This window comes from Xiphophorus hellerii, chromosome 5 (genome assembly GCF_003331165.1).
Source record: "Xiphophorus hellerii strain 12219 chromosome 5, Xiphophorus_hellerii-4.1, whole genome shotgun sequence".
Classification (NCBI taxonomy): Eukaryota; Metazoa; Chordata; class Actinopteri; order Cyprinodontiformes; family Poeciliidae; genus Xiphophorus; species Xiphophorus hellerii.
The window spans coordinates 179,565-206,806 of record NC_045676.1 but is presented as its reverse complement, the minus strand read 5'-3'; the positions used below and the strand labels follow the sequence as shown (position 1 = coordinate 206,806).

Genomic DNA, 27,242 nt, shown 5'->3' with positions numbered 1-27,242 from the left:
ATTAATTACATTATATTTATTATATCTATTATATTTATTACATATTTATTATATTATATCTATTATATTTATCATATTAATTTATTACATTATATTTATTATGTTGTATTTATTATATCTATTATATTCTATTTATTACATTATATTCCGTTTCTGATTCCGGGTTCTTCATGTCTTTCAAATGAAACTTCAAAACAGACTCTGAGTGCGTTCGCCATGGAAACACTTTAATGATCCGGTAAAGAGCAGCCGGCAGATAAAAGCCTGACTAACAGGTTCTGTGTGGCGCCGGTCCAAATGGACCTGCAGAGCAGAAGGGTTCAGGGACAGTCGGCTGGTGGAGGAGAGATTATAATATGACGAGAGAGAAGCTGCAGCTGATGGCGTGAAGCAGAGCGGTTCTGGTTCAGATCATGGTGAAGTTCAACCACTGCAAGACAAACACAGAGCATCACTTCCTGAACTCTGATAATAAACTGATTCAGCTTCCTGCCTCACCTGGTTCAGGTCGAGGTCGATGGAGCCGCTCTGGTGGGCGTCCAGCTTCCTGAAGATCCCTGAGGAAAAAGACGGAGGTTAGCGTCTCTGCTCGGATCTTTGACCACTCTGGATGTAGAACCACAGTGATGCGTGTTCAGGTTTTCAGGCGTTCTGGTTCGCGCCGTTGATCATCAGACTCACTGAACATCATCTCCAGCCTCATCAGACACGCCACGAAGTTGTCAAAGTCGATGGTCATGTCCGGGTCCGAGTACCGGGCCACCAGCTGCTGGTAGATGGTGTTGTTGAGGGAGAAACCTTCAGAAGGACCAGGAAGCAGTTAGCTAGCAGCATGCTAACTCAATGCTAACAGGACGCTAACATAAAGAGTTATCAACTGAACAACAGGAGAAAATAATCCAGTTTTAAAATGAGATGATGGAGTTACAGATAAAGTTTAATGTCAAGATTTCTGATGGTTAAACTGGAACATCTGGTGAAGCTAATTGGGCTAGCTTCAAATGTAGCGCCAACAGGACACGTTAAGGCCGGCTGGAGGACGTCTAACAGCTTCCTGTTGGACCTGGCCGGACCGCAGAGACGGGTCAACGGTTCTGTCGGCCCAGCCAATGAAACCAGTCATACTACAGACCACGCCTCCTCCTGAGAAAGGGAGGGAATCACCATGGCAACCACTGACTTTCTGATTCTTCCTGCTGACATTAATCCATCATGGCCACCGCAGCATTCCCAGATCAGAACTTCTTGAGTTCCAGAACCGGGTTGGTTCTGCAGAATTTAGTTCATACAGTTCAGAAATATCTGAAGTCCAAACAGGAAAAGCCTTTCACTGGCCTTTCAAAATAAAGGTAAATTAAATTAAACAGTCAGGAACCCATTTAAAATGATCTAAACAAAGCTGAAGTGGGTTCTGGAGCAGGTTCTGGAGAGGGTTCTGGATCCTTAAATGGTCTTTATTTCTGAAAACATCTGTAAAACGGAGCTGAACAAACAGAACCAGCCTGAGTCCGACTCACTGTTGGCTGATCAGAACCTGAACAGAACCCAGCTTCATGTTGAAAGACACACAGATAAAAGACAGTTTGAACCAGAACCAGAACCAGAACCAGACGTACCGTCGCCATCAGCAGGCTGAGCAGCAGAAAACAGAAACACACGTTAGATACAAACACTGCAGAAGAAGCTAGAGATAAACAGGAAGTTCTCCTCAGTTTACACACACACACACACCCACACACACACACACACACAGCAGCACCTCGGGCCGGATGCCCGGACCATGACTCATCCTGACCACCGAGGGGCGCCGCCTGGCCCAGGAATGTCAGGGGGAGCGGCCCCTCCCACCCAGCCGGGGTTTTTCCACAGAGGGAACTCTGACTCCGCCCACTAACAGCTGATTGGCTGTTTGCCTCCATCCTGGAAGCGTTTCCATCAGAGGGACAAACTGCAGATGTTGGAAGCAGCTAAACGTCAGAGACACAAGGACAGACAAAGAGACACGGAGACACCTGTCCACCTGCATTAGGGCGGGGAGGACACGGGGGGGCACTCCGTGTCTCCCTGGTCCAACACGCCTCAGAGCAGGTCTGCAGAGTCCTGCTGATGACCTCATGACCTGATGATGTCACTCAGGCGTTGCAGCAGATCCTCTAAAGCCTCCAGGACTGGAGCTTCTCTGATCTCGACGGTTTTTCAGGAAACATCAGGAATCAAAGAGTCAGAAAATCAGAAATCACATTTCTCCTGTTTCAGTTTCGGATACGAAATCCAGATTATAATCCCACTTAATCTGACTGGTCCAGAGGTTTCTACCAGAACCCAGCTGCAGGTTCTGCTGGTTCTGTTGGGTCCAGCAGTATTAAGGTAGATTAGCAGATTAAATCTTTGCTGACGGTTCGACTGGCCGCTTCACTGGTTCCGGTTTCGAACCCGATCTGATAATCCCACATGTTCTCAGATTATGGTGACGGTTTCCTGCTCCGTGTTCAGAGCGACCCGTTTTGCTCCAAACTGTCATCGAATCGACTCGGCCCGACCTGGCCCGATCAGCTGACCAATCACAGTGTTGCATTATGGGACAGAAGAGGAGGAAGCTGGTCACAGCGAGACGAGAAAACTCAGCATCCTCATGGCGCTGTCCCATCATGCACTGCAGCAGCAAGTGGGGAGGCAGAACCGAAACCAAGAGCTGATCTGTCTGCCAGCGGCACCAAACATCAAACTGAGACGGTTAAAGCTGGCAGCGCCACTGCAGCAGGCAGGCAGGCAGCAGGCAGGAAGTAGAAAGGCAGCAGGCAGGAAGTTTCCCCTCTGACCACAGCGACCCACCTGCGTCCTTAAAGGCCACCCTCATCTCCGGAGTGCTCATGGTTCCAGAGTTATCCGAGTCGTTCTGCTTGTAGATCGACTGCAGGAACAGCAAACCCTGAGATTTCCCACAATTCCAACATCAACAAAACAGCGGGTGTCACAGGTCAAAGGTCACAGCTCACCAGGTATTTCTGCACCTTCTTCCACAGCGTGGCGAACTCTCCGATGCCCAACTTGCCGTTCCCGCTGTCCTGCTGCAGGTTAAAGGTCACTCACAGGTGTTGGACAGGTGGGACCACCGACCAATCAGCTGACTGATCAGCTGACCAATCACAGATCATCTAAACACATTGAAACTGGTTGGGTCCTCATGGACCTTCTGAGACCTGCTGAGGGTCCAGAGATCCAGAGATCCAGAACCAGAACTGGAGTGTTGCTCCAGAACCTCCTGACAATGGCAGAACCTCCCACACCCTCACAGGCTCCGCCCCTCTTAAGCCCCACCCACATGTTCTGCCCTGATGCTCCGCCCTTCAGGCGGTGAAGGATACGTCCATCAGGTTGACCATGACCTTGCAGGTCTCCAGGCTGAATCCGTCTGTTTTGATGTCAGTTCCTGTGAAAACAACAACAGACAGGAAGTCATGGCTGCGGCCGCTCCATGGCAGCGTGTTGAACGTGGCGAAGCGTCGGCTCACGTTTGGCTACGATCTTGTTCATGATGGTCTGGAGCTCGTAGGCGGAGATTTCCATGTCCTGAAACAGAAGCAGCCAATCAGCAGGGAGGACGCAGCCGCTGGGCGGGGCCAGCCACGGCGACACTTACGGCTCCCGCGAGTTTAGTGAACAGGTTCCTGAACCCGGAGTCCACCTCGTTGTCCGACACCGTCTCCTAGACACAGTCACCATGGCAACACATAAAGCATCACAACAGACCAAACGGATAACGGTGCAAAGATATGGGCTATCATGGTACCAACTGGTACCAGCAACACCAGCCAGTATTAATGTTCCTGTTTCTACTGGTTTTAAATTCTAAAGGAACAATAATATTATTATTACAAGTTTTTGTAAATAATAAAACGTGATGTAAATCAGAATTGCTACATAATATTTTATAGATTTTATTTTATTTACATTTTTAAAACGAGTCTAGCATAACTGCAGCTTGGCAGCAGAACGTAGAAATACACAAATATGCAGCACACAAGGCAGACATCCATTCCCAGTGAGGCCATGTCCTTCTGAACCAGCACTGACATGGACTTTATATGTTGTGGAATATCAGTCATTACTTTGGGATAAACATAGGAAATGGTTTAAAGGCTGGCGGTCGTTTGTAGATCCAGAGGAACCGACATTTCCAGATTGAGTTCAAAGAGCTGCACGACCCTGAATGATCAGGAAATACTGTTAAAACCACTATGCAGGATGTAATAATCTACATTTCAAATTTGCCAGCTGGGGTTCAAAGGTCAGAATGGTGCGAGGTTCTTTCCGTTTCACCAGGTTAGGGCGAAGCATCAGAAATGTACAGCAACATACACTGCCTGGCCAAAAACAAGTCGCCACCTGGATTTAACTAAGCAAATTGGTCCAAGCCTCCTATTGGATAAGTGCTGCATAGGCAATTATCTTTCAGCTGGCAACAAGTTATTTAACCCCAGCTGATGCAATGAGGAACTCCTCATTTCTTAAACAACCATGGCAAAAGACACATCCTGTGGTCGTGGAAAAGACGTTAGTCTGTTTAAGAAGGGTCAAATCATTGGCATGCATCAAGCAGAGAAAACATCTAAGGAGATTGCAGAAACTACTAGAATTGGGTTAAGAACTGTCCAACGCATCATTAAAAACTGGAAGGATGGTGGGGAACCATCGTCTTCCAGGAAGAAATGTGGTCGGAAAAAAATCCTGAATGATCGTGATCAGCGATTACTTAAACGTTTGGTCAAATCAAATCGAAGAAAAGCAACAGCAGAACTCAGGAGTATGTTTAATTGTGAACGCAAAAGCATTTCCACACACACAATGCGAAGGGAACTCAAGGGGTTGGGATTGAACAGCTGTGTAGCCGTAAGAAAACCTCTAATCAGTAAGGCTAACCAGAAAAAAAGGCTTCAGTTTGCTAGGGAGCATAAAGATTGGACTCTGGAGGAATGGAAGAGGGTCATGTGGTCTGATGAGTCCAGATTTACCCTGTTCCAGAGTGATGGGCGCATCAGGGTAAGAAGAGAGGCAGGTGAAGTGATGCACCCATCATGCCTAGTGCCTACTGTACAAGCCTGTGGGGGCAGTGCTATGATCTGGGGTTGCTGTAGTTGGTCAGGTCTAGGTTCAGCAACATTGTGTGCCCAAAGAATGAGGTCAGCTGACTACCTGAATATACTGAATGACCAGGTTATTCCATCAATGGATTTTGTCTTCCCAAATGGAACGGGCATATTCCAAGATGACAATGCCAGGATTCATGGGGCTCACATTGTGAAAGAGTGGTTCAGGGAGCATGAGACATCTTGTTCACACATGGATTGGCCACCACAGAGTCCAGACCTTAACCCCATTGAGAATCTTTGGGATGTCCTGGAGAAGGCTTTGCGCAGTGGTCAGACTCTCCCATCATCAATACAAGATCTTGGTGAAAGATTAATGCAACACTGGATGGAAATAAATCTTGTGACACTGCAGAAGCTTATTGAAACAATGCCACAGCGAATGCGGGCTGTAATCAAAGCTAAAGGCGGTCCAACAAAATATTAGAGAGTGTGACCATTTTTTGGTGGTGACTGTTTTTTTGGCCAGGCAGTGTATTTTAACAGAACTTTAAAGGTTAAAATGTTCAAAGTTAAAAACATGCTACACCTGGAAGCTAACAGCTGTAGCACTTTCACTAGCAGCTGGGATGCTATAGCTACCAGATGTGGGCGGATCATCACTCACGTCACTGAGGTCGGCGCTGACCGGGTCATCACAGGGCCTGAAACAGAACAAACGGCTCTGATCAAACTCTCTGATCCGGAACCTCTTCCCCTCCTTCCTCTGCACCTTCCACAGAACAGAACCGGGATTCTGGACTGAAGGAAGTCTCTGAGGAACCTCACACAGAGTCTACAGGAGGGGGACGGGTCAGACAGAGAATCCAAGAGGTTCTGGTCCAGCAGAACTTACACGGTCTCGGTCTGCTTCTCAGAGAACACTCGGATGCAGAAGTCTCCGTTTTGGTGCGGGTCAAAGGTGGACGGGACAACCAGGTACTCTCCAGGTGGCAGCTTGAAGCGGGAGCTCACCTCCCGCAGGTTGATGAAGGTTTCTGACCTCGCCGTCTGAGCGTGGGTCAGGAAGAAGTTCTTGTCCAGGTGGACCTCCCTCTGTCCGTGGAACTGCAGACAGACAGCCAATCAGGAAAGCTCTTAAAGTCACCTGTGCCTGTCCAGCAGCGGCGTTCAGAAATGAGCTGATGAAGGCAAGAACGTCCAAGAAGACCTTCAGGAGGATCTGCAGACTCATCCTATTGAGGGTTCAATAACCTGAAGACCTTCAAGGAGAACCTCAGTGAGACCCATGGATCGGAGCTGAAACCAACCTGCTGTGATCTCATCAGGTTTTACTGAAAATAGGCTCTAAAACCAGGAAGTGATGCTTTCTAACAAAGAGAAACCTTGTGTTTGGCTAAGATGTTAATAGTTTCCTTTTGGATCAGGCCAGGCCGGGCGTTCCCTCCCTTCCTGTAGCCTAATTAGGCTCCGCCCACCAGCCGTTAGCTTGCAGGGCAGGTTGAGTCATCAACAATGCTGTTTGCTTTTCCAGGAACTCAGAGGTTGCAAACAACCCTGATATTACCAGTGAAACATGTCTATCAGGCTGTAAGGTCAACCCTGGCCAGGGAGAACCTGAACTGAGTCCCTTCCAGTCAGCCGGTTTCCATGTTTCTAAGGCTTCCAGGTAGACTCACCTGCCGGGGAACCTGGAGGAACAAAGCAGAGTTAGATCCTGGACTCGTGTTGGAGTCTGAAGCTGGAATCAAAGGTTTCAGACCTCGTAGATGGCAAAGCCGATGGTGTGCATGTCCTCGCCTTGTTGGCGCAGCTTCCTGCGGTTCTTCTGGATCAGACCGACCACAAAGCTGCAGCCCACCTCACCGTCATCAGGGTCATCATCTTCCTCATCCAGCTTGATCACAAACTGAGGGTTCGTCCAGAAAGTGTCTGAGGAGAAAAACCAGCAGACATGAATCACCCTCTGGTTCCCTCTGACTCAATAGAATCTAGTGGGTCATGAAAGTCATTGCTCCCATTAGAACCTGTCCTGAGCAGTTCTGGTTCTGGTCCAGTCATGTGCTTCAGGCAGGATGCTGATCTTTTTCATATCATTTCCTAAGGGAACAGTCAGGACCATCCGGTCCATCGGTACCACAAGAGGTCTGTAGTGGTGCGTGTGTACTAACAGGGGTGGTTCCGGCATCCTCCAGCTGTGGAGCCTCTCCTCCAGGTGCCGTCGAACTTGCTGACACTCCAGTGTTTGACGGAGTCGTCCTCTATCGTATCGGGAGTCAGAGTGCACACCTCGATTCGGGAGTAGTGACGCTGGAAGTCACTGAACGACATCCTGCAGAGACAGGAACAGAGACGTGATCTAATTCCATCCTCAGGTCAGTTCATGGGACATTCTGTCTGTCCTACCAGAATTCTCCGTCCTCTGAGTTGGCGTGAGGACAGTCCCCCTGGACGTGGCTCCACTCAGAAGACCTGCATAGAAGGAGATGCTGCTGTTAGACACTCAGCTGCAGGACCAAAGACTGTCAAGTTGGTCGATGGTCAGGCTCCTGCGTCTGTCCTGAAACTAGTTAGACCAGCTACCTTCTGTCCAGATCAACTGGTTCTTAAGTTCTTGATCATCTGAACTCATTTTGAAGACAACACCTGCTAGTTTCAGAATCTCACAGTCCGGTTCTGGTTGCTTACCCATCGCTCCACGCTCCGGTCCACTCCACCTGACCCCAGGGGTTCCTCATTCTAACCAGCTTCTCCTGATGCCCGCGGTAGTTCACCTGCAACCAGAACATAGAGTTTTCTCCTGTTTCTGCTTGATGGAATCTCCATTCCAGGACTTCAGGCTACCTCCACGGCCCCCGTCAACGAGTAGGCGTGGCCTTTCACCAGCTTCTGTCGAGTCACCGCCTCAGAGTCTGCAGCACTTGTGATCTGCAGCAACAAAAAGCAAATCATCATGCCAGGGTTCAGCTGAAGAGAGCTGATGTTCTGCTGACAGGAAGTCGACTCTCAGGAGCCCTCCTGGTGGTTCACAGTGGGAGTGACAATGAACTCACGTCAATGGAGCAGCCCAGCAGAGCGCCGGCCTCCAGCGCCTTCTTAATGATCTGGAACAGGTTGGACGGTGGCCGGTTGAGGTCATAGTTCTCTGCGATGCCTCCGGTGAAGTCCTCGAAGCCCTCAGTGGTGGAGCCACCAGACAGGGCTTCGTAGCAGCCATTCGCCCTGCAGGAGCAGCAGTAAAGTCACGGGTTGACACCGTGTCATGCAAGGTTTCATTCCTTCAGCTGTTTCTATGCAGATGATGGAAGAAGGACTCAGCTAGGAGAACAACCCCCCAGCAGATGCCTGTGGACCCAATGTCCTCCCATCCGCTCCAGTAGAACCAGCTCTGTTCTGTCAGTTCTGGGTGCTCTTACTTGGCATAGGCCTTCTCCAACAGGGCGCTCCAGAACTCCCGACCTTCCGCCGAGTGGACGAACAGCAGCTTCCCGTCTTTAACCGGAAGCCTGTCGTCAATCACCACATCCACCCACTCCCCAAACTGCCAAAACTGAGGACACACAGGAAGACCTCTGAGACACAACACAAACTTCCTATGATGGCGGAAGAAGCCAAACACCTGGAATACCTGGAAGTGGAAGATTCCTGCATAGTTGTCTCCAAACCCCTGGTCTGTGGGAACGACTCGCGCCATCACAAACTCGTTCATGGTCAGAGAGGCAATGGCAGCCAGCAGCCAGCAATCACCTGGACAGAAAGGAGACCATAACTCACTGCTGCCCCCTACAGGAAGTGCACACCCCTCACATTCAGGCTCTCCGTCTCCCCCTGCTGGCCCCCGGCTTTCATAGCTTCTGACTTAGGATTCGATTTGAAGCCGGGTTCTGTTCTGGATCAGAACCTGCCCGCCAGCGATGCGGTCGGTTCTGATGGGTTTTTAGTCTTTTAGTGGTTTTCTCAGAGCTTCTCCCAAACATCTCCATCATTCCTGACCAATCAGAGCAGGAAGAGCTTCTTAAAGAGACAGGAGGATGGTAAGTGGTGGACCGGAACCCTAACCCTAACATCATGTTTGTTCTGGTCCAGTTCCTCCACCACAGAGACACAGAGAGTTTGCGAGAGGTCTCACTCTGCAGTGAATTCCTGCTGCAGCTTGTGGGAACAGAACTCTGGTTGCACAAGCTGCGGCGCTGCTGCGGTTTCTGGCTGCAGCGTGAGTCACTGAGTGCGTGACACGGCGCGTCCTGATTGGCCGACCGCGCTCCTCTCATGCCGCTTCTCTTCCTGTGCGGCTCCTCCCTGCCAGCCAATCGGAGCGCAGCCTGCAGCTGATGCTGAGTCCGCCCCGGAACCAGCAGTCACTGGCTGCTCTCTGGACCCGGGCCGGGTCGGATCAGAACCAACGCAGAACCGTCTTTGTCAGATGGGAATGCTCCGGGTCGAATCGGACCCTCCAGAACCTGGTGGAGCTTCTGCTGGTTGGATCTGGTTCCCCCTGCAAGGTTGCCGGTTTGGTTCTGTGGACCCGTGGCCCGGTTCTACATGACTGGACCAAGCGGAGGAATCGGTGACCTCTGACCTCTGCAATCAGGGCCAGTGTGGAAAACTCACCCAGCGCTCCCTGACAGATGTCGGTTCTGGTGGCACCGCCCACGATGAATTCTGGCTTTGAGACCAGCTCCTGCAAGAGGACAGAACCGGGTCAGACAAACAGAACCGAGTCAGACAAACAGAACCGAGTCAGACAAACAGACTAGATAGAATTTATAGCATTTATTGTCATTGAACAGAATTCAACGAAATTTCCATTGCAGCTCCGGTGCAAAAGGTCAAATATATACAGTAAATATATACAAGAACCGGGTCAGACAAACAGAACCGGGTCAGATAGGTGGACAGAACCTTGCAGTTCTTCACCCTGTTGGCCCGACTGGTTCAGGTCCAACAGGATGAAACACTTTGATCAGAACCCATCTGCCATCAGCTGGAGGTCGTGTGGGCGGGGCCTTTCTCCTGTTTGTGTTAGGTGATGTCACAGTTGTCGCCATGACGACCGGCTGGACATCTCTGTCCAACCTGTCCATAACGAGTGGACCCACCCGGAGACAGGCTAACCTTTGACCTCCACTTATACCAATCAGAGCAGAGCTGCCCTGATCTGCACCAATCAGAGCAGAGCTGCCCTGATCTGGACCAATCAGAGCAGAGCTGCCCTGATCTGGACCAATCAGAGCAGAGCTGCCCTGATCTGGACCAATCAGAGCAGAGCTGCCCTGATCTGCACCAATCAGAGCAGAGCTGCCCTGATCTGGACCAATCAGAGCAGAGCTGCCCTGATCTGGACCAATCAGAGCAGAGCTGCTCCTCTTACTTTAAACATTAATAAACTTCTGATCAAATCATTTTCTACATGTGAGGAATGAATCTGAAGGATTCATCTGGAACAGACCGGATCGGTTCTGAAAGCCGGACCGGGTCAGCCTCTTAATTACTTCCAGCTGCTTCCAAATGGACCCGACCAGAACCAGTGACCTGCTGCTGCAGGTTCATAGTTCTGGACGGTTCTGAACGACCCGGTTCTCCATGTCTCTACAGTCCTGACCCAGTTCTGAGAGGTTCCGGTTCTGGATCAGATAGCTAACTGGGCCACCTGGAACTGCTGCTGACCCAGGTGTGTCTATCTGACCCGGTTCTGGTTCTGTCTGACTTCCTGCTCAGACTCTCTCTGAGGTTCCGGTCCAATCCGCAGAAAAACCCTCGGAGTTCATGTCTTCCCATTTTCTCTGCGGCAGGACCAGAACCGGAACCAGAACCCGGACCCATTCGGATAGTTCGGTCGGATTCGATGCAGGGAGGGTCCGGCCCCACCCCTCTAATCCCTCCCGGATTTCCCATCCGCCCCGGTTCGGCTCGGTTCTTACCGTGGGCCTCTTCCAGGTGACTCCGCGGGTCTTGCTGGAGTTCCGACCCAGTTCGTTGAAGCCCAGAGATTCGGGTTCGGCCGGGAAGGTGGGGTCGCAGAAGAGCTTCCCAGAGGAGAGGCACTGCGCGCGCAGGGCCTCGAAGTTCTGGTTCAGGTACCGAATCGCGTTGGAGTTGGTTCCGAACCCCGCGGCCAGGGCCCGCTTCTTGGCCAGAGTGGAGGCGACTCCGGACATGATGGCGCAGAACAGAACAGAACCGAACCGGGTCGCAACTAAGCGGAAAAAGTTTTGCTGCTGTACTCGGAGTCTGAGTCAGAGTGAGACCTCCTCCCTGAGAGGAGGAGCCTATCTCTGCTGCTCACTGGCAGTCAAAACAGCCAGAACCAGGACCAGAACCGGGACCAGAACCGGATCACCACCAGTTATCTCATCCCGGTCCAGTTATGATCCCGACCAGAACCAGCAAGTCTGATGTTCAATCAGAACACCGAGGCTCATCCATCCAGCATCCAACCGGTTGGATGCTCCAAGTTTCCACAAAGAAACATCAGCAGCAGCAGCAGCATGACCGATCAATCAATCAATCAATCAATCAATCAGTTTATTAGAACATTTGAGCACTTCAAAGTGTTTTACATCAAATGACGTCACAGAATCATCAATACATGATCAATATGTTGGTCGATTCCTCATTTATCATTAATCAAACTCCAACCAGCTGTTTAGTTTGTTCCAGATCTGTGGAGCATAGAAGCTGAATGCTGCTCCTCCATGTTTCTGCATCAGAACCAGAACCAGAACCGTGTTCTGCTCCGCATCCCTCAGATGTCGCCAGTGTCTCCATGAAGGAGCTTCCTGAAGCGGGTCGGGTCGAACAGAACCTCTTTCAGCTGCTCTGTTTGCTCTGCAGGTTGTTTACCCAACACACACACACACACACACTGCTGCTACTCTCTGATGCTGACCCAGCAGAACCTCGGCCTCGCATGGCAGAACCGGACAGGAAGCAGCTGAAGAACCAGAACGGACCGAAGGAACCAAAATAATGAATATCAGAACCAGATCAGAACCAGAACTCTCCGATCCGAATGAATCACTTCCTGTTCAGATCTGAAACTGATGTGATTCAGGCTGTGAAGACTTCCTGGGGGTGAAGGGTCAAAGGTCATCGCAGTGCAGCCACTTTCTGCTCCAGAACGTTCCCAGTCCGCAGCAGAACGTTCCTCGTCTTCTCCAGCGGCTCACCTGGACCGAGGGCGCCCCCTGCTGTTCAGCCTGTCCGAAACGATGGAGCCCAGTAACAGACTGGGAAACACGGAGGAACAAACTGGGAATGATGGTGGGTTTAAACTGGGAATGATGGTGTAAACAGCAGGGTGGAGGCGCCGTGACTCAGGCTGCAGGAATGAGGCCGTTTTTTGGGAACAGGAAGTCTCTTCTCGCTGCCAGTGCCTTTCACAATAAAAGCATGCGCGCAGCAGAAGCCCTTCTGGGTCGGAACCTCTTGGACTTTTGGTTCGGGGTCGTTCTGGTTTTTCTGTTCCTCCTTGGGTTCACTTCTTCATGCAGAACCTTGGTTCTGATTCCGGTTCGGACCTGAGGCTTTCTGACCTTTCTCCAAATCAAGAAGGAAATAGCTTTTATTTTGGAGGGCCCTCCCTCACCTGGCAGCAGGTGGCCCCGCGCTCCTGGCATCACTCACCTGGAACCGGCCCGGCCCGGTTCCAGGCCGTCCGGTACCTGGGCCAGGACTACGAGGCTCTGAAGCGGCGCTGCCTGGAGACGGGCCGCCTGTTCCCGGCGCTGGGCTTTCTGGGCGTCAACGAACTGGCCCCGAACTCCTACAAGGTTCGAGGGGTTTCCTGGCAGCGACCCACGGTGAGTTCTGACTCGGTTCTGTTCATCCGGACCGAGCTTGGTAGGTGATGCTCTGATCTGATTGGCTGGTTTCGCCTGACTGGACCCAGCTGACAGATCTGAGATCAAGTTCTCTTAGAACCGGTCCAAGTAAATCAGTCTGGACCAGAACCTGAAAAGAACCACAGCGGTCATTAACCAGATACAACCAGATTAAACCAGTTTAACCGGATTAACCAGATTAAGTGGGCCGGAGACAGACAGGTTCTGGTTCTGATGAGGTTCTGATAAACCCAGAAGAATTAACAGAACCCGTCCTGCAGCAGAACCTGATCCAGTCATATTCTGGTTTTCCCCGGTTCCTTCAGAACCTTTGGGGAGTTCTGCGGGTCGAACCGGGCCTGTTGGAAACATGAACCCCACTGTGGTTCTTCCCGACCCGGTTGAACCGGGCCAGAACCTCTTCCTGCCGGTAACAGTTTGAATCTGATCTGGACTCAAACAGGACCGGGTCAAATTGGACCTGCTGGGATGAGAGGAGCTCCAGACCACCCGGAACCGGACCCGGACCATCGTCCTCTCTGAACGTCAGAACCATCGGCAGCCGGAGTTCTTGGTCTCCGGAGCCTCCAGAACCAACGTCTGCCAACTCTGGGTGAGAGCCGCAGCTTTTCCAGAACCAGGCGAACCGGAAGAACCGGTTCTACTGGGAACGGCTCCGAAACAAATAAACCGACCGTTGATTCCCGAGGAATCGGTGCTGCCTCCGTCAGAGGAAGACACTTCCCCTTTTGTTGAAGTCGGCTGAAACTGGACCAGAGTTCTGGTTCTGGTGGGAATACCGTTCTCCCTGGAATGGCCTCCACCACTAATCAGCTCCGGTCCAGGGAGAACCGGGCCTCTGCAGCAGTCTGGACCCGTCCTTCAGTCTGCTGTGAGGCGTAGCTTCCTGAAGGCCCGGTCCGGACATGATGGTTCCCAACAAGCGGAACCTTTTTCTTTATGTTCCTGCATTTCTGTCACTCAGCAGCAGCTGCAGCTTCTATTCACAGCATCAGGAAACGATTTTTTAACTTCCTTTGTAAAACATAAATAGCAAGTCGCTCAGTGACCCAGTGGGTCGGAGGTCATGTGACTCACTGTGAGCCACATGGAGTCCGAATATCGATGGTCAGGAAAATGAAAGCAAATAATCTGAGAAGGAGACGCAAAGATTTGAGATGAATTATTAACATGATAGCAAGATAACAAAGGGATCTGATTTCACAGGTCGGAAAAAAGCTTTAAATGAAAAATGGAGAGCAGGTTAGTTATGCTAACTTAACTTTTATCACCTTAACTTGTCAATGTCAAATTTATTTATATAGCACTTTAAAAACAGGTATAAAACTGCACCGAAGTTCTGTACAAGAACCACAAAAACACACATTAATAAAAACAGAGAATCAAAACACTAGTTCAAATAAATGCCAAAGAATAAAAATGAGTTTTGAGAAGCGATTTAAAATGATCCAGGCGGTGGGCAGATCGAATCTGGAAAGGTAAGTTGTTCCATAGAATCGGAGCAACAACAGAAAAAGCCCGATCTGCTTTCCTCTTTAGTCGGGTCCGAGGAACGGTCAGTAACATCCTAGGGTTCTGGACACAGACTGAACTTTTAAAAGGTCCCGAAGATAAAGCGGAGATAACCATTTAAAACTTTATAAGTCAAAATCTATTCAGCAGCCAGTGTAAAGAGGCCAGTATGGGCCTTATATGGTCACGCTTCCTGGTTAAAGCTTCCTGGTTGAACTTGTACACTTGCTGCAGTTCAGAGTATTTCGGTTCAATTTACACAAAACAAGGCGACCCACAGAGATTCTCTGACAGATAATCAGAAGAGCAGGTGTTTAAATGAGCTAAACAGCCACAGAGTGTTCAGGCATCACTTCCTAATGAACCATCCATCCATCTTCCAGCTATCCGGGGTCGGGTCGCGGGGTCAGCAGACTTCCCTCTCCAGCCTCTTGTTCCAGCTCCTCTGGGGGAATCCCGAGGCGTTCCCAGGCCAGCGAAAAACATCGGGAATCGTGTCCTGGGTTTTCCCCTCCTCCCGGTGGGACATGAACTCCTCACCAGGGAGGCGTCCAGGAGGCATCCTGACCAGATGCTCCTCAACTGGCTCCTCTCGATGTGAAGGAGCAGCGGCTCTACTCTGAGTCCCTCCCGGATAACCGAGCTTCTCTCTCTAAGAGGGAGCCCAGCCACCCTACGAAGGAAACCCATTTCGGCCACTTGAATCCGGTCCCCCTTTTTGAACAGGGGGACCACCACCCCAGTCTGCCAGTCCAGGGGAACTGCCCCCGATGTCCATGTGATATTGCAGAGTCACATCAGCCAACACAACCCTACAACATCCAGAGCCTTAAGGAACTCCGGGCGGATCTCATCCACCCCCGGGGCCCCTGCCACCGAGGAGCTTTTTAACCACCTCGGTGGCAGGGCCCCAGAGACTGGAGAGCCCAACCCAGAGTCCCCAGGCTCAGCTTCCTCAATGGGAGGCATGTTGGTGGGATTGAGGAGGTCTTCCAAATATTCTGCCCACCGGCCCACAACGTCCTGAGTCCTTCCTAATGATGCAAAATGAAAATACAAAAACATAAATCTGCATCGGACAAGATGTTCTGTTTGGTGCTTTTCGTACTTTTTTGTGTGGGAAATGTTTTTGTGTTTTTTTAGTATTGCACTTGAACTAATCTTTGCTCTTTGCTGTGTTGTTTACTGCTTGCCATGACAGAAACCTAAATATTTATAGATTTATATGCAGAGAAAATATATATTTTTACATCCAAACATCAGCATCTCAGCTTTAAGCCACATTTTATAGAATCCAGTAATAAATCTATTCACCAACCAGACACAAACATTTTTTCCGTCTTTAATATTTGCTGTATTAAACACACATGATATACAATACAAAGTTTGATTCATTTGGTTTACAGAAGTTATTATTCTGCTTTTGAAATGTTTAATAACATTTTGAATGCTACTGAATCTCATGTTGTTTTTAGCACTTGATAAAATCAGACAATAAAAGGAAATTATGTGATAATTCTTGACAGCTGCCCAGAGCAACCAATCAGAGCCCAGAGCAGCCAATCAGAGCCCAGAGGAGCCAATCAGAACCCAGAGCAGCCAATCAGAGCCCAGAGCAGCCAATCAGAGCCCAGAGCATCCTGTGAGGTGTTTCCTGTACCTGTTATTGGGTCAGGGTCAGTTAGAGCAAAGTTCAGATCCAAAGTTTGTGGTCTCATTAGATCATTGATCCAAGCTGATCTGTGATTAATGAATCTGGCTCCGCCTCTTTCCTGTGCGTCTCCTAGGCGACTGCCAGCTGTCATCGCCTCACTGACCCTGAACCAGGAGGTTCTGGCCCGAGTCGTCCCGGACGACTCGAGCTTCAGGGACGGAGACTACGCTGGGTTCTTCCACTTCCAGGTAGGAGTGGCCAGGACCGGGCAGAGGACGTCTTTCTGTCCGTCCACCGACGGTTCTGGTCCTGTTTGTCCTCAGTTCTGGCAGTTTGGTGAGTGGGCGGACGTGGTGATTGACCATCTGCCGACCCGAAACGGAGAGCTGCTGTTCGTCCATTCGACTGAAGGAGGAGAGTTCTGGAGCGCCCTGCTGGAGAAGGCCTACTCCAAGTAAGAACCCATCAGAACCAGAGCTGGTCCTGGACCAGGTGGATCCAGGCTTTGAGTCTGACCCGGAGCTTCCAGAGGACACCGGGTTCTGGACAGGAGCCTCCTGGTTCTGGTGGTTTATGTTCAGATGATTCTGTTCTCATTCTGCAGATTCAGGAACAAATCAGTTAAAATCATGTGACCCCGCCCCTTTTGACCCCCTCCTTTATGACCCCGCCCCTTTTGACCCCGCCCCATTGACCTCCTCCTTTATGACCCCGCCCCTTTTGACCCCGCGGGTTGAACGGCTGCTCTGTCTGGAGGAAGCACCACTGAGGACTTTGAGGATTTTACCGGCAGCATCGCGGAGGGCCATGAGCCGGCCCGACCCGACCCGGTTCCACATCATCCAGAAAGCTCTGGGCCGAGGGTCGCTGATGGGCCGCTCCATCGACGTGAGTGAACCACCTGTCTGTCGGACCCATGGTCAGACCCGGTTCTGTTTCAGATCACCAGCTCGGCCGACTCTGATGCCGGTCAAAGGCCACGCCTACTCTGTGACAGGTGCAGACCAGGTGAGGATCTGCCCACATCGACCCCGCCCTGGCCAGGTGGGCCAGGTGAGTAACTCTGCTTGTGATTGCCTGCAGGTGGAGTACCAGGGCGACATGGAGAAGCTGTTCTGGATCCGGAACCCCTGGGGTCAGGTGGAGTGGACCGGCGCCTGGAGCGACAAGAGGTGTAGAACCTCAGAGGTTCTGATGGTCTCCATCCGAATGTCAGAACCAGAAATCCCATCAATCCAATGTAACCACGACAACAGTCTGTTGTGGCGCTGCATCAGCGATGAGGACAGAGAGCGTCTGAGCCATCGCTCAGAGGACAGCGAGTTCTGGTAGAACCTCTCTGTCCCGGTCCACCTGGGCCGCCGTCAGTTAGCTAAACCCTCAGATTTGTCTTACAGGATGTCTTTCTGCTTCACTATTCCCACCTGGAGATCTGCAACCTGACGCCAGACGCTTTGAGTGACGACGACGTTTCCAAGTGGGCGTTCGGCTGCGGGTCACCAGCCGTTCGGGGCGTGGCTAATGCGGTTGCTTCTTCCCCTGCAGAGCGCTGGAGGACCGGCTGGAGGAGGTGAGAGTTCTGACCCGGTTTGCTCGGCTCAACGGGTCGAAACGTGGCGGCTGATCCGAGCTCTGCTCTGACGCAGATCGAAATCGACGAGGACGACGGATTCAGACGTCTGTTTGGACAGCTGGCGGGACAGGTGAGCCGGTCTCTGATTGGCCGATCGGAACAGCCACGGTCCGGTCCAACCGATGACTCTCCCCGCAGGCGAGCTGCAGAGGATCCTCAACAAGGATCCTCTGCTTGTTGAGGATCCTCTGCAGGATCCTCAACAAGCAGGATCCCCTTCTCTGTTTCACCTGCAGTTGCTACTGAGGGTTTAGCCTCCGCTCTGTCCTCCACAGGTTCCGACATCCGGACCAGCGGCTTCAGCCTCTACACAACCGCAACATGGTCAACCTGCTGGACGTGTCCTTCAAAATAAAACGCCACCACACAGACAGAGGCGGTAACAGGGCTCTTATTGTGAAAACACTGAGTGTACAGGAACCAGTTTAGGGAAGTTGGTGGTTGCGGTGGGAGATGGTGGTTTCCATGGTTTCGGTTCTGAGCAGATCCTGAACCGGGCCACAGAAGGACGGCAGTGGGAAACTGGGTCTGGTCGAGTTCAAGATCCTGTGAACCAAGATTGAGAACTTCTTGGTGAGTTGGCAGTTGGTCGGTGACCTCTGACCTCTGACTCCTGACCCCGCACTCACTTGTCACCTTTGGGTTCCCGAAAATCTACCAGAACCGAGACGCGGATAATTCTGGGACCACGAGCTCGGCCGAGATGCAGATGGCGGTGGACGAAGCCGGTGAGTCCGCCCGGGTTCTGGCTCCGCTTGGGTCCGGGACCCGACCCGCTGGTTCCGGCTCCATTGGCCCAGAACAGGCTACAGCGAACCGGACCTCACCATCGACTTCAATAACTTTGTGAGCTGCTTGGTGCGGCTGGAGAACATGTCTGGTGAGTTCTGACCCGGCGCCGGGGAGACGGGCCGAACCCGACCCGAACCCGTCCTCAGACATGTTCGCCGGACTGGACAAGGACGGGTCCGGAACTGTGGAGCTCAGCCTGATGGCGGTACCAGGCTTTGGTTCTGAATGTTTCTGTGGTCCAGTGTTCCTCTGACAGGAAGTCGGTCGGAACCGAACCGGCTCAGAGAGCGTTACCTTCATCGGCCTGATGGTGGCGCTCCTCCTTTCAGCCAGCGTAGCAGCAGGTGGGGGAGGGGGCCGAATGATTTTCAGGGCGGTAGATATGTGACCCCTGGAGGAGTACGGAGGCCCAAAATGGCCAAAACCAAAACCTAATAATTAATCTGACATTTGAAATGATTTCTCGGTAAATATTTTAAATATTCTCTGGATTTGGAACGTTCTGCTGTGACCCGCTAACCGAGCCGGCCCGGTCCCATCTGCTGCTTTAGAGCGCTCTGTGTGAAGCTTTTATTTTGAAAGTCGTCCAGTTCTGATGTAACGGATGTTTGTTTCCTGCAGTGGCTCAACGTGTCTCTGCTCTGAAGAACGGCCCAGTTCTGGTTCCGACCCAGACGGCAGCAGATGTTCTGGTTTCTTTTGGTGTTTGGTTGTTTATTTGTAAACAAACTGATGTAATCAATAATCAATAAATGAATCAAAAACTCAGTTCTGCTTTTATTTCTTCTAAAACAAAGAAATCTCTGGGTCCAATCACAGCGCGCCTCCTGGGGGCGGAGCCTGTGACATCATCGCCCTGCCTTCTTGCGGGCGAAGTCTTCGGCCCACCTCAGGGCCTCTGTGATGTCACCGCTGCTTCCGGTTCCCTTGGCGACCAGCGCCGATCCACCAGCACTCCCCCCCAGGCGGCAGCACAAGGCCACCGCCCAATCAGAGGCGGCGAGGGCCGGCGAGTCCTGCGGAGGAGAAGCACAGCCAATCAGAGGCGGCCGGTGACGGCCCCGCCCCCTATGATGTCAGCAGTTACCTTGGGAACCTGACAGGCACAGAAAACCTTCCCAGAATGCCTCTGGTGAGCGAGCAGCATCACGTGACTGAGGGGGGCGGCGGCACTCAGCTGGTTGACGGTCTTCATCAGAACCTGGAACAGAACCAGAACCGATTCGGTCATGTTAGTGCTCCGATCCCGGACCGGAACCAGAACCAGACCCAGTTCCAGTCGGATCAGAACGCGTCGGGCCCGGTTCTACTCACTGATGGCGAGTCCGTCTCCACGGCGTCCACCAGCAGCTCCGTTTGTCCGTGCCGCCGCAGCAGCGCCGCCGCGCTCTCCGCAGCCTGAGCAAAGCATGATGGGACAGCGTGAGCGGCGGGCATCTCCGGGCGCCGTGCCGTCCAGGTGCGTTCTCACCTGCCGAGCCTCCAGCTTCCTGATGGCGGCGCCGATGGAGCGCAGCATGGCCCGCAGCCGGACCTGCAGTTCCCGGCGCTGCCACTGGGGGACGGGCGTGTTGTCCACAACCTGCCAGACACAGCTCAGGGTTAAACGGTCACCTCGCTGCTGCACTGCATCATGGGAAGGACACCTACGTCAGACAGGGCGCTGGCCTCCTTGGAGAACTGGAGGGCGGAGCCTAGGCTGGAGGGGGCGGAGCCTGACAGTCTGGCTGACAGAGAGTCCACTTCCTGGGACAATGCCCGGCCCATGTCCCTCGCCTGCAGAGACCAACGGAACCGGTTCAGTCCAGTCCCACAGAATCTCAGCTTGAGTCCAGCAGAACCATTACCTGAGCCATATCCCACCTGCACAGCGTCCTGACCCGTTACCGCCACGATCCGGCTGATCCCCTTCACCTGCTGCTTCTCAGAGACGATCACCAGATCCTGGATGGATCCGGTCTGCAGCAGGTGGCTGGAAGAGACACCAGAGGTTCACCTGGTTCACCTGGTTCACCTGGGGCAGGAGAACAGGTGTGTGCCGTCTTACGTCCCACAGCACAGCTCCACGGACGTCTCTCTGTCCGTCCCGCCGTCCAGCAGCTCAGAGACCGGGACGCCCAACGAAACGACGCGGACCGGGTCCGGATACACCTGCAGGGGGCTGAGCATGAGAACCCGGGACGCCAGGTGGTTCCTGGACGACGTCTCTGCTCACCTCGTCCGCCGTCCTCAGGCCCCGGATGGCGCCGGCGAGCCGCAGAGGAACCTCCAGGGTGTGGACGTCCTGATTGGCCGAGACGACGTCACGGACGCACCTGTCCACCTGCTGCAGCTGGGCGGAGCTGAGCAAACCCTGAGGAGAAGCAACAGAACCTTCAGAACCGGCAGACCCGCTCGGCGGGCCGTGGATCGGGTCAGAACCTTCATGCTGAAGTCGAAGCGCAGGCGGTCGGCCGAGATGCGAGAACCTCTCTGCTGGACGGACCGACCCAGAACCGACCGTAGGGCGAAGTTCAGGACGTGGGTCGCCGTGTGCTTCACCATGCAGGACAGCCGGTGGGCCTGGGGATCGGACCGGAACCAGAACCGGACCGGGTCGGAGAAAACACAGACTATTACAGAGAACAGAGACACCAAACCGAACCGAGCCAGAGCAGAACCAGAGCAGAACCGGGACGAGTCAATAACAGGATCAGTTTTCTCTGGTGTTTCCTGGCATGTTGTGAACTTTGTTAGGTGTCAGCAGCTGTTCTGGTTCTGGTCGGGCTGACTGACCAGTGTGAACGCTAACATGCTACGTTAGCAGCATGCTATGCTAACAGTATGCTATGCTAACGGAGCACCAGCTGGAAGAGGTTCTTGTGGGACGGACTGGACCTCGGAGGGTCAGATGGACCGGCCCGAAACAACGCTGGCTCCGAGTCCGGACCGCCGCCAGCGCCGCGTTAGATCAAGTTTTATCACTTGTGGATTTTAGCGAAGGTGAACTCTTCAGCAGGAAGCCGACCGGATCAGGATCGACTTGGCTTCCTGTTTCATATCCAAGAGACTTTAACAACTTAAAAACTTTAAATGGGTTAGTTGCTCCTTTTCTTTTGAAACTTCATTCTGTGTCCAGAACTTTCAGGTCCAATAATCCCTGGGACTGGAACTTCAGAGGAAAAGAGATCGGGTTTCCTCCATTGCTGCTCCTAGGGGCCCCATCAGCACCACCAGCAGCATTTCACCATGGATGTAGTTTAATTGTTTTAAAGCAGTCAGTGATAATTGTAGTTTACTAAGATGCATTAATGAACAGCTACAACTTAAAGATTTAACTCATAGCATCAGATTGTTGCTATGGTAACAAAACCAAACTGTGAAGATTGTTCTTTGAACTTTTACAAAGTGAACTTGCCAGGTCCTTAAAATCTTAAATTTAAATGTTAAACAATTTAAAATCTTTTAATTGATTGATGCTGAAACCATTAAGTCAAGTTCAGCAGCATTCATCATCTCTTAGTTCATTTATGCCTTGGGCCGGCTCAAAATGTGACCAGCATGACATTATTTTTTAGATCCAGTGACTGATGACTTAATTTGGATTTAACAGAAAAGCAAATAATTGACATTAATTTTAATTGTACTGTTTACCACCTTATTGTGGTGGAGAGCTTTCAGGGCCCCAATGATCCTAGGAGCTATGCTGTCAGGGGCTCCATGCCCCTGGTAGGGTCACACAAGGCTGACAGGTGAGGGACCAGACAAAGCGCAGCCCAAAGACCCTGATGATGAATAAAAACATTGGACTTGGTGTTCTCTCACCAGGATGCGGGTCACCGGGGCCCCACTCTGGAGCCAGGCCTGGAGGGGGGGCACGACAGTGAGCGCCTGGTGGCCGGGCTTTTTCCCATGGAGCCCGGCCGGGCTCAGCCCGAAGAGGAAACATAGGTCCCCCCTCCCATGGGCCCACCGTCCATGAGAGGGGCCAAAGGGGTCGGGTGCAGTGCGTGATGGGTGGCGGCCGAGGGAGGGGACCCTGGCGGTCCGATCCTCGGCTGCAGAAGCTCTTGGGACGTGGAATATCACCTCTCTGGTGGGGAAGGAGCCGGAGCTAGTGTGTGAGGTTGAGAGGTTCCGGGTAAAAATAGTCGATCTCACCTCGACCCATGGCTCTGGTTCTGGAACCAGTCTCCTTGAGAGGGGCTGGACATACTTCCACTCTGGAGTTGCCCAAGGTGAGAGGCGTCGGGCAGGAGTGGGCATACTTGTTGCTCCCCATCTCAGTGCCTGTACGTTGGGGTTTACCCCGCTGAACGAGAGGGTAGCCTCCCTCCGCCTACGGGTGGGGGGTCGAGTTCTGACTCTTGTTTGTGCTTACGAGTCAAACAACAGTTCAGATTACCCACCCTTCTTGGAGTCCTTAGAGGGGGTACTGGAGAGTGCCCCTCCTGGGGACTCCCTTGTTCTGCTGGGGGACTTCAACGCTCACGTGAGCAATGACAGTGAGACCTGGAGGGGTCTGGTTGGGAGGAACACCATCCCCTGATCTGATTTCAAGTGATGTTCTGTTGTTGGACTTCTGTGCTCGTCATGGATTGTCCATAACGAACACCATGTTCAAGCATAAGGGTGTCCATATGTGCACTTGGCACCAGGACACCCTAGGCCGCAGTTCGATGATCGACTTTGTCGTCGTTTCATCGGATCTGTAGCCGTATGTCTTGGACACTCGGGTGAAGAGAGGTGCAGAGCTGTCCACTGACCACCACCTGGTGGTGAGTTGGCTCTGGTGGTGGGGGAGGAAGCCGGTCAGACCTGGCAGGCCCAAACATGTTGTGAGGGTCTGCTAGGAACGTCTGGCGGAATCCCCTGTGAGACGGAGCTTTAACTCCCATCTCCGGCAAAACTTCGAACACGTCCTGGGGGAGGCGGGGGACATGGAGTCTGAGTGGACCGTGTTCCGTTCCTCCATTGTCGAGGTGGCCGATCGGAGCTGTGGCCGCAAGGTTGTCGGTGCCTGTCACGGCGGCAACCCTCGAACCCGTTGGTGGACACCTTCGGTGAGGGATGCCGTCAGGCTGAAGAAGGAGTCCTACCGGGCCTCTTTGGCCTGTGGGACTCCAGAAGCAGCTGATGGGTACCGGCGGGCGAAGCGGCATGCAGCTCGGGTGGTTGCTGAGGTAAAAACTCGGGCGTGGGAGGAGTTCAGAGAGGCCATGGAGAAAGACTTCCGTACGGCTTCGAGGCGATTCTGGTCCACCATCCGGCAGTAAGGCACCAACACTGTTTTTTTTTTGTTTTTTTTATATTAAAGTTTTTATTATTTTAGAACACACATGTATACAACCTCTCCCAACCCCCCCCCCCCCAAAAAAACACAAATAGAACAGAGCAAAACAAAACACAACCACCAGGTCAGCGCATATCTAATCAATAAAGTTTCACTAAAAAATAAAAAATTGGCATATACAAATACAGAAAAAAGCCACAGTAAACAGAAGTAATCACTTGTCAGTACTTTCAAAGACAGCAGTTCATCACAGAAATTTACTCGTCCCAATATTGTAGGAGAGAAAACCGTTCCAGGATTTCGTGAAGTTTTCTATGTCATTGTTTAGCTTAGCCAGCATTTGTTCATATGACACTATTTCCAACATCAACTCCAACCAGTTTCTAATATTCGGAACAGTTGCAGATTTCCATAGTCTGAGGATTGTTCTGGCAGCGGTGACCGGCCCCACCTGCACCACGGTGCTTTGGTGTTTTGACATATTAGGCATCACTATTTGATCTCCCAATAAGCAAAGTCTTGGTGACATGGGATCCCCACACCTATCCACTTTCCAATGTGTTGTACTACTTCTTTCCAGAATGGGGAGATGCATTTACATTCCCACATCGCATGTATAAAAGTTCCTGGTTCCGTTTTGCATTTCCAGCATAGGTTATTGGCGAGCAGGCCCATTCTATGGAGCCTGGATGGGGTGAAATAAAATCTATGTACCATCTTATAGTCCGTAAATTTGCCTCTCGATTCTTTAATATATTTCCCGTTATTTGAAAGTACTTTCAACCATTCTTCATCACCAAAAATGCAGCCAAGGTCCCTCTGCCAGACAATCCCCAGACTTTTACATATATCCTTTTGGATGCCGTTAAATAATTTATAAAATGTGGATGCCTTATATTTGATTTTACTTGAGCCCATAAATTCCTGTATTGGATTATCCATATGTGTGAAATTGTCTTTAATAATACAGTTTCTAATTTGTAAATATCTCCAGAAACTTTCTTTTTTTAAGTTATATTTCAGCATGAGATCTGAAAAAGACATAAAAACCCCTGTAGTGGCACTCTGCGTCCCAAAAGTTCGTTGTACCACCTTTGCAGTTTGTCTAACAACCAATATTTGAATCACTCGACTGAAACCAAGTCTTCTTTTATGATGTTTACTTAAAGAACTCCAACTTACAGAAGAAATGAAAGGCTCGGTACAGATCGGTCAAAAAATTGTGTTGCTTCCACCGTATCCAACTGCAATCTGACCTCAAACGTGCACACGGGCAATGTTAATGTTATGCATTACGTAGTGGAAGCCAAAATTACTTTTCACAATAAAAGTATCCCTTTATATTAACTAAGTTATACATTCCAGAAAATATACTCATCATGAATTTCTTAAAATTAAATTAAGCATATTTATACATTTTTAATCTAACTTATTATTCTATATGAATTCCCCATTAACTGGCTCTTACAGCCCCGTCTGAATACAAATCATCCACAGCGTGTATTCCCTTCACAAGCCATTGTTTCCAGTAAACAGTTTTCCTTCCAATACAGATGGATGGATTAAACCACAATGAAGAATACAACTGTTTAAAATGCGACATCCTACATATTTTATGCATCTCCTTCCATACTAATTTAGAATGTGCCAATACTGGATTTGTGGGAAGAGGATGTCTATTATACGTTTTACCGTGAGAAAGAACATCTATTGGTCTAAAAGGATTCACTAATTCTTCTTCAATATTCATCCAACTCAGCTTTGTTTCTCCCTTTACAAAATATTTGAACAACTTAGACATTTCAAAGGCGAGATTATATAGCCTTACATTAGGGAGAGCCACGCCCCCCATGTCCCCTACACACCACATTTTCCTAACGCTAATTCTGGGTTTCTTCTTGTCCCAAAGAAAGTCCTTAACATAAGTCTCGTATTGTTTGTATACCTGTGATGGGATGTCAACAGGCACCATCATGGACACATAATTAAACAATGGGGCTATCACCATTTTTATTACATTCACCTTTCCCCATAAAGAGAGCTTCAATTTGCCCATTTATTAAGATTAGTTTTTATTTTCTGAAGAAGCGGTTCCATATTCAGCAGCATTATTTCCTCTAGATTCGGATGGAGTCGTATACCCAGGTATTTCATACCTGAGGGAACCCATTTAAAGTTAAATTGTGTAATTTCATTTGAGTGACATGCTTGTGATATGGGCATACACTCGGATTTGTTCCAGTTGATCTTGTATCCTGAAAATTTTGAATATGATTCAACACACTGTAGTAGAGCTGGAACAGAGACGGTTGGATCTGCTATAACGGCTAAGATGTCATCAGCATACATAAGCAACTTGTGCTCTTTTCCTCCTGCATAAGTTCCTTTGATTCTTGGATTGACTCTTATTGCTACTGCCAACGGTTCTACAACCAGCGTGAAAAGCAATGGGGATAAGGCACAACCTGGCCTTGTCCCTCTGGAAAGATGAAAAAAATTGGACAATTGACCATTCGTCATAACTGCTGCTTTTGGTTTAGAATATAACATTTCCACCCATTTGCAGAACGTAGATCCAAATCCAAATTTCAAAAGTGTTGTTTTAAGAAAGCCCCATTCCACGCGGTCGAACCCTTTTCAGCATCTACAGAGAATGATGCAACAGAGATTGTGTTAGGGTGATTCAAATGTATTAGATGAGCAAGTCTTCTCATATTATCGACTGCAGACCTGTTCTTAATAAAGCCTACCTGATCTTCATTTATGATATCTGGAAGTACTTTTTCTAGTGTTTTTGTTTTTGCAATCTACTCCTATGAGGCTAATGGGTCTGAAGTTAGATGGATCTGAAACATCTCTGTCCTTTTTAGGAATAAGTGATATGAGAGCCATTGAGAGTGCCAGGTAGAGAGCCTGACTCAAAGGCTTCTCTATATACATCATGCAGTAATGGGGCAATGGTGTCAATATATTTCTTATAACATTCAACTGGAAAGCCATCCAGGCCCGGCGATTTCCCAGGTTTTATAGACAAGATTGTAGCTTTGATTTCTTCTAAAGTGATAGGAGAATCCAATTGTTCTCTTTTCTCATTGGAGATGGTGGGCAACTTCAATGATGAGAAAAAAACATTCATTTCTTCTGGGTCAGGTTGTTAGTGGATGTGTAAAAGTTTTTATAAAACTCTTCAAAGATCCCATTTATTTCTTTGGCTGCGGTGAATGTTTTACCATCTTTTTTAATTAGAGGGATGTTATTAGAGTTATCTTGCTGTTTAAGTTGTCTCGCTAGTAATTTGCCACTTTTTTCTCCACCTTCATAATATTTAATTTTAAGTCTAAATAAGGCATATTCAGCTTTTCTATTATATAAATCATGTAACTGATATTTAAGATTACAAAGTGTTTGATATAAATGATTTGAGTAATTCTGTGCTATTTTTTTCTCT

The 27,242-nt window shown here is 50.3% G+C and overlaps 3 protein-coding genes across 7 annotated transcripts in view; 1 reads left to right on the top strand and 2 right to left on the bottom strand.

The window, feature by feature from the left end:
• Window positions 1-206: 206 nt before the first annotated feature.
• Window positions 207-11,350, bottom strand: LOC116720104 (calpain-2 catalytic subunit-like). Of its 2 annotated transcripts, XM_032563177.1 has the most exons (21): window positions 11,009-11,348; window positions 9,699-9,768; window positions 8,716-8,834; window positions 8,504-8,637; window positions 8,141-8,309; window positions 7,932-8,015; window positions 7,776-7,861; window positions 7,494-7,559; window positions 7,259-7,419; window positions 6,850-7,019; window positions 6,767-6,778; window positions 5,983-6,194; window positions 5,755-5,791; window positions 3,641-3,706; window positions 3,513-3,570; window positions 3,366-3,430; window positions 2,997-3,065; window positions 2,833-2,911; window positions 682-798; window positions 499-557; window positions 207-430 (listed from the first exon to the last, which is right to left on the bottom strand). In XM_032563177.1, exons 1-21 carry the CDS (start codon window positions 11,243-11,245, stop codon window positions 407-409), a joined length of 2,094 nt encoding a protein of 697 aa, XP_032419068.1. In that variant the 5' UTR covers window positions 11,246-11,348; the 3' UTR covers window positions 207-406. The 2 variants fall into 2 exon arrangements, with proteins under 2 accessions (XP_032419068.1, XP_032419069.1); XM_032563178.1 differs by lacking the exons at window positions 207-430; window positions 499-557 and adding an exon at window positions 1,617-1,632 and having other exon boundaries at window positions 684-798; window positions 11,009-11,350.
• On the top strand, window positions 11,247-17,342 carry LOC116720690 (uncharacterized). The gene is made up of 8 exons (XM_032564081.1): window positions 11,247-11,328; window positions 12,142-12,350; window positions 12,649-12,835; window positions 12,868-12,889; window positions 13,374-13,523; window positions 16,231-16,345; window positions 16,421-16,551; window positions 16,830-17,342. Exons 1-8 carry the CDS (start codon window positions 11,247-11,249, stop codon window positions 16,864-16,866), a joined length of 933 nt encoding a protein of 310 aa, XP_032419972.1. The 3' UTR covers window positions 16,867-17,342.
• A 1,939-nt stretch (window positions 17,343-19,281) lies between these two features.
• Window positions 19,282-27,242, bottom strand: part of aars2 (alanyl-tRNA synthetase 2, mitochondrial (putative)) — a 24,460-nt gene continuing 16,499 nt past the window's right edge. For 3 of the 4 annotated variants that reach the window (XM_032563142.1, XM_032563141.1, XM_032563143.1), the window contains 9 exons: window positions 20,944-21,084; window positions 20,738-20,875; window positions 20,570-20,673; window positions 20,386-20,494; window positions 20,173-20,298; window positions 19,994-20,104; window positions 19,837-19,920; window positions 19,610-19,723; window positions 19,282-19,538 (listed from right to left, as the gene is read on the bottom strand). In XM_032563142.1, the coding sequence (XP_032419033.1) occupies window positions 19,371-19,538; window positions 19,610-19,723; window positions 19,837-19,920; window positions 19,994-20,104; window positions 20,173-20,298; window positions 20,386-20,494; window positions 20,570-20,673; window positions 20,738-20,875; window positions 20,944-21,084 (1,095 nt within the window). In that variant the 3' untranslated portion in view covers window positions 19,282-19,370. The remainder of the gene's footprint in view (window positions 19,539-19,609; window positions 19,724-19,836; window positions 19,921-19,993; window positions 20,105-20,172; window positions 20,299-20,385; window positions 20,495-20,569; window positions 20,674-20,737; window positions 20,876-20,943; window positions 21,085-27,242) is intronic. The other variant, XM_032563144.1, reaches the window with a different exon arrangement.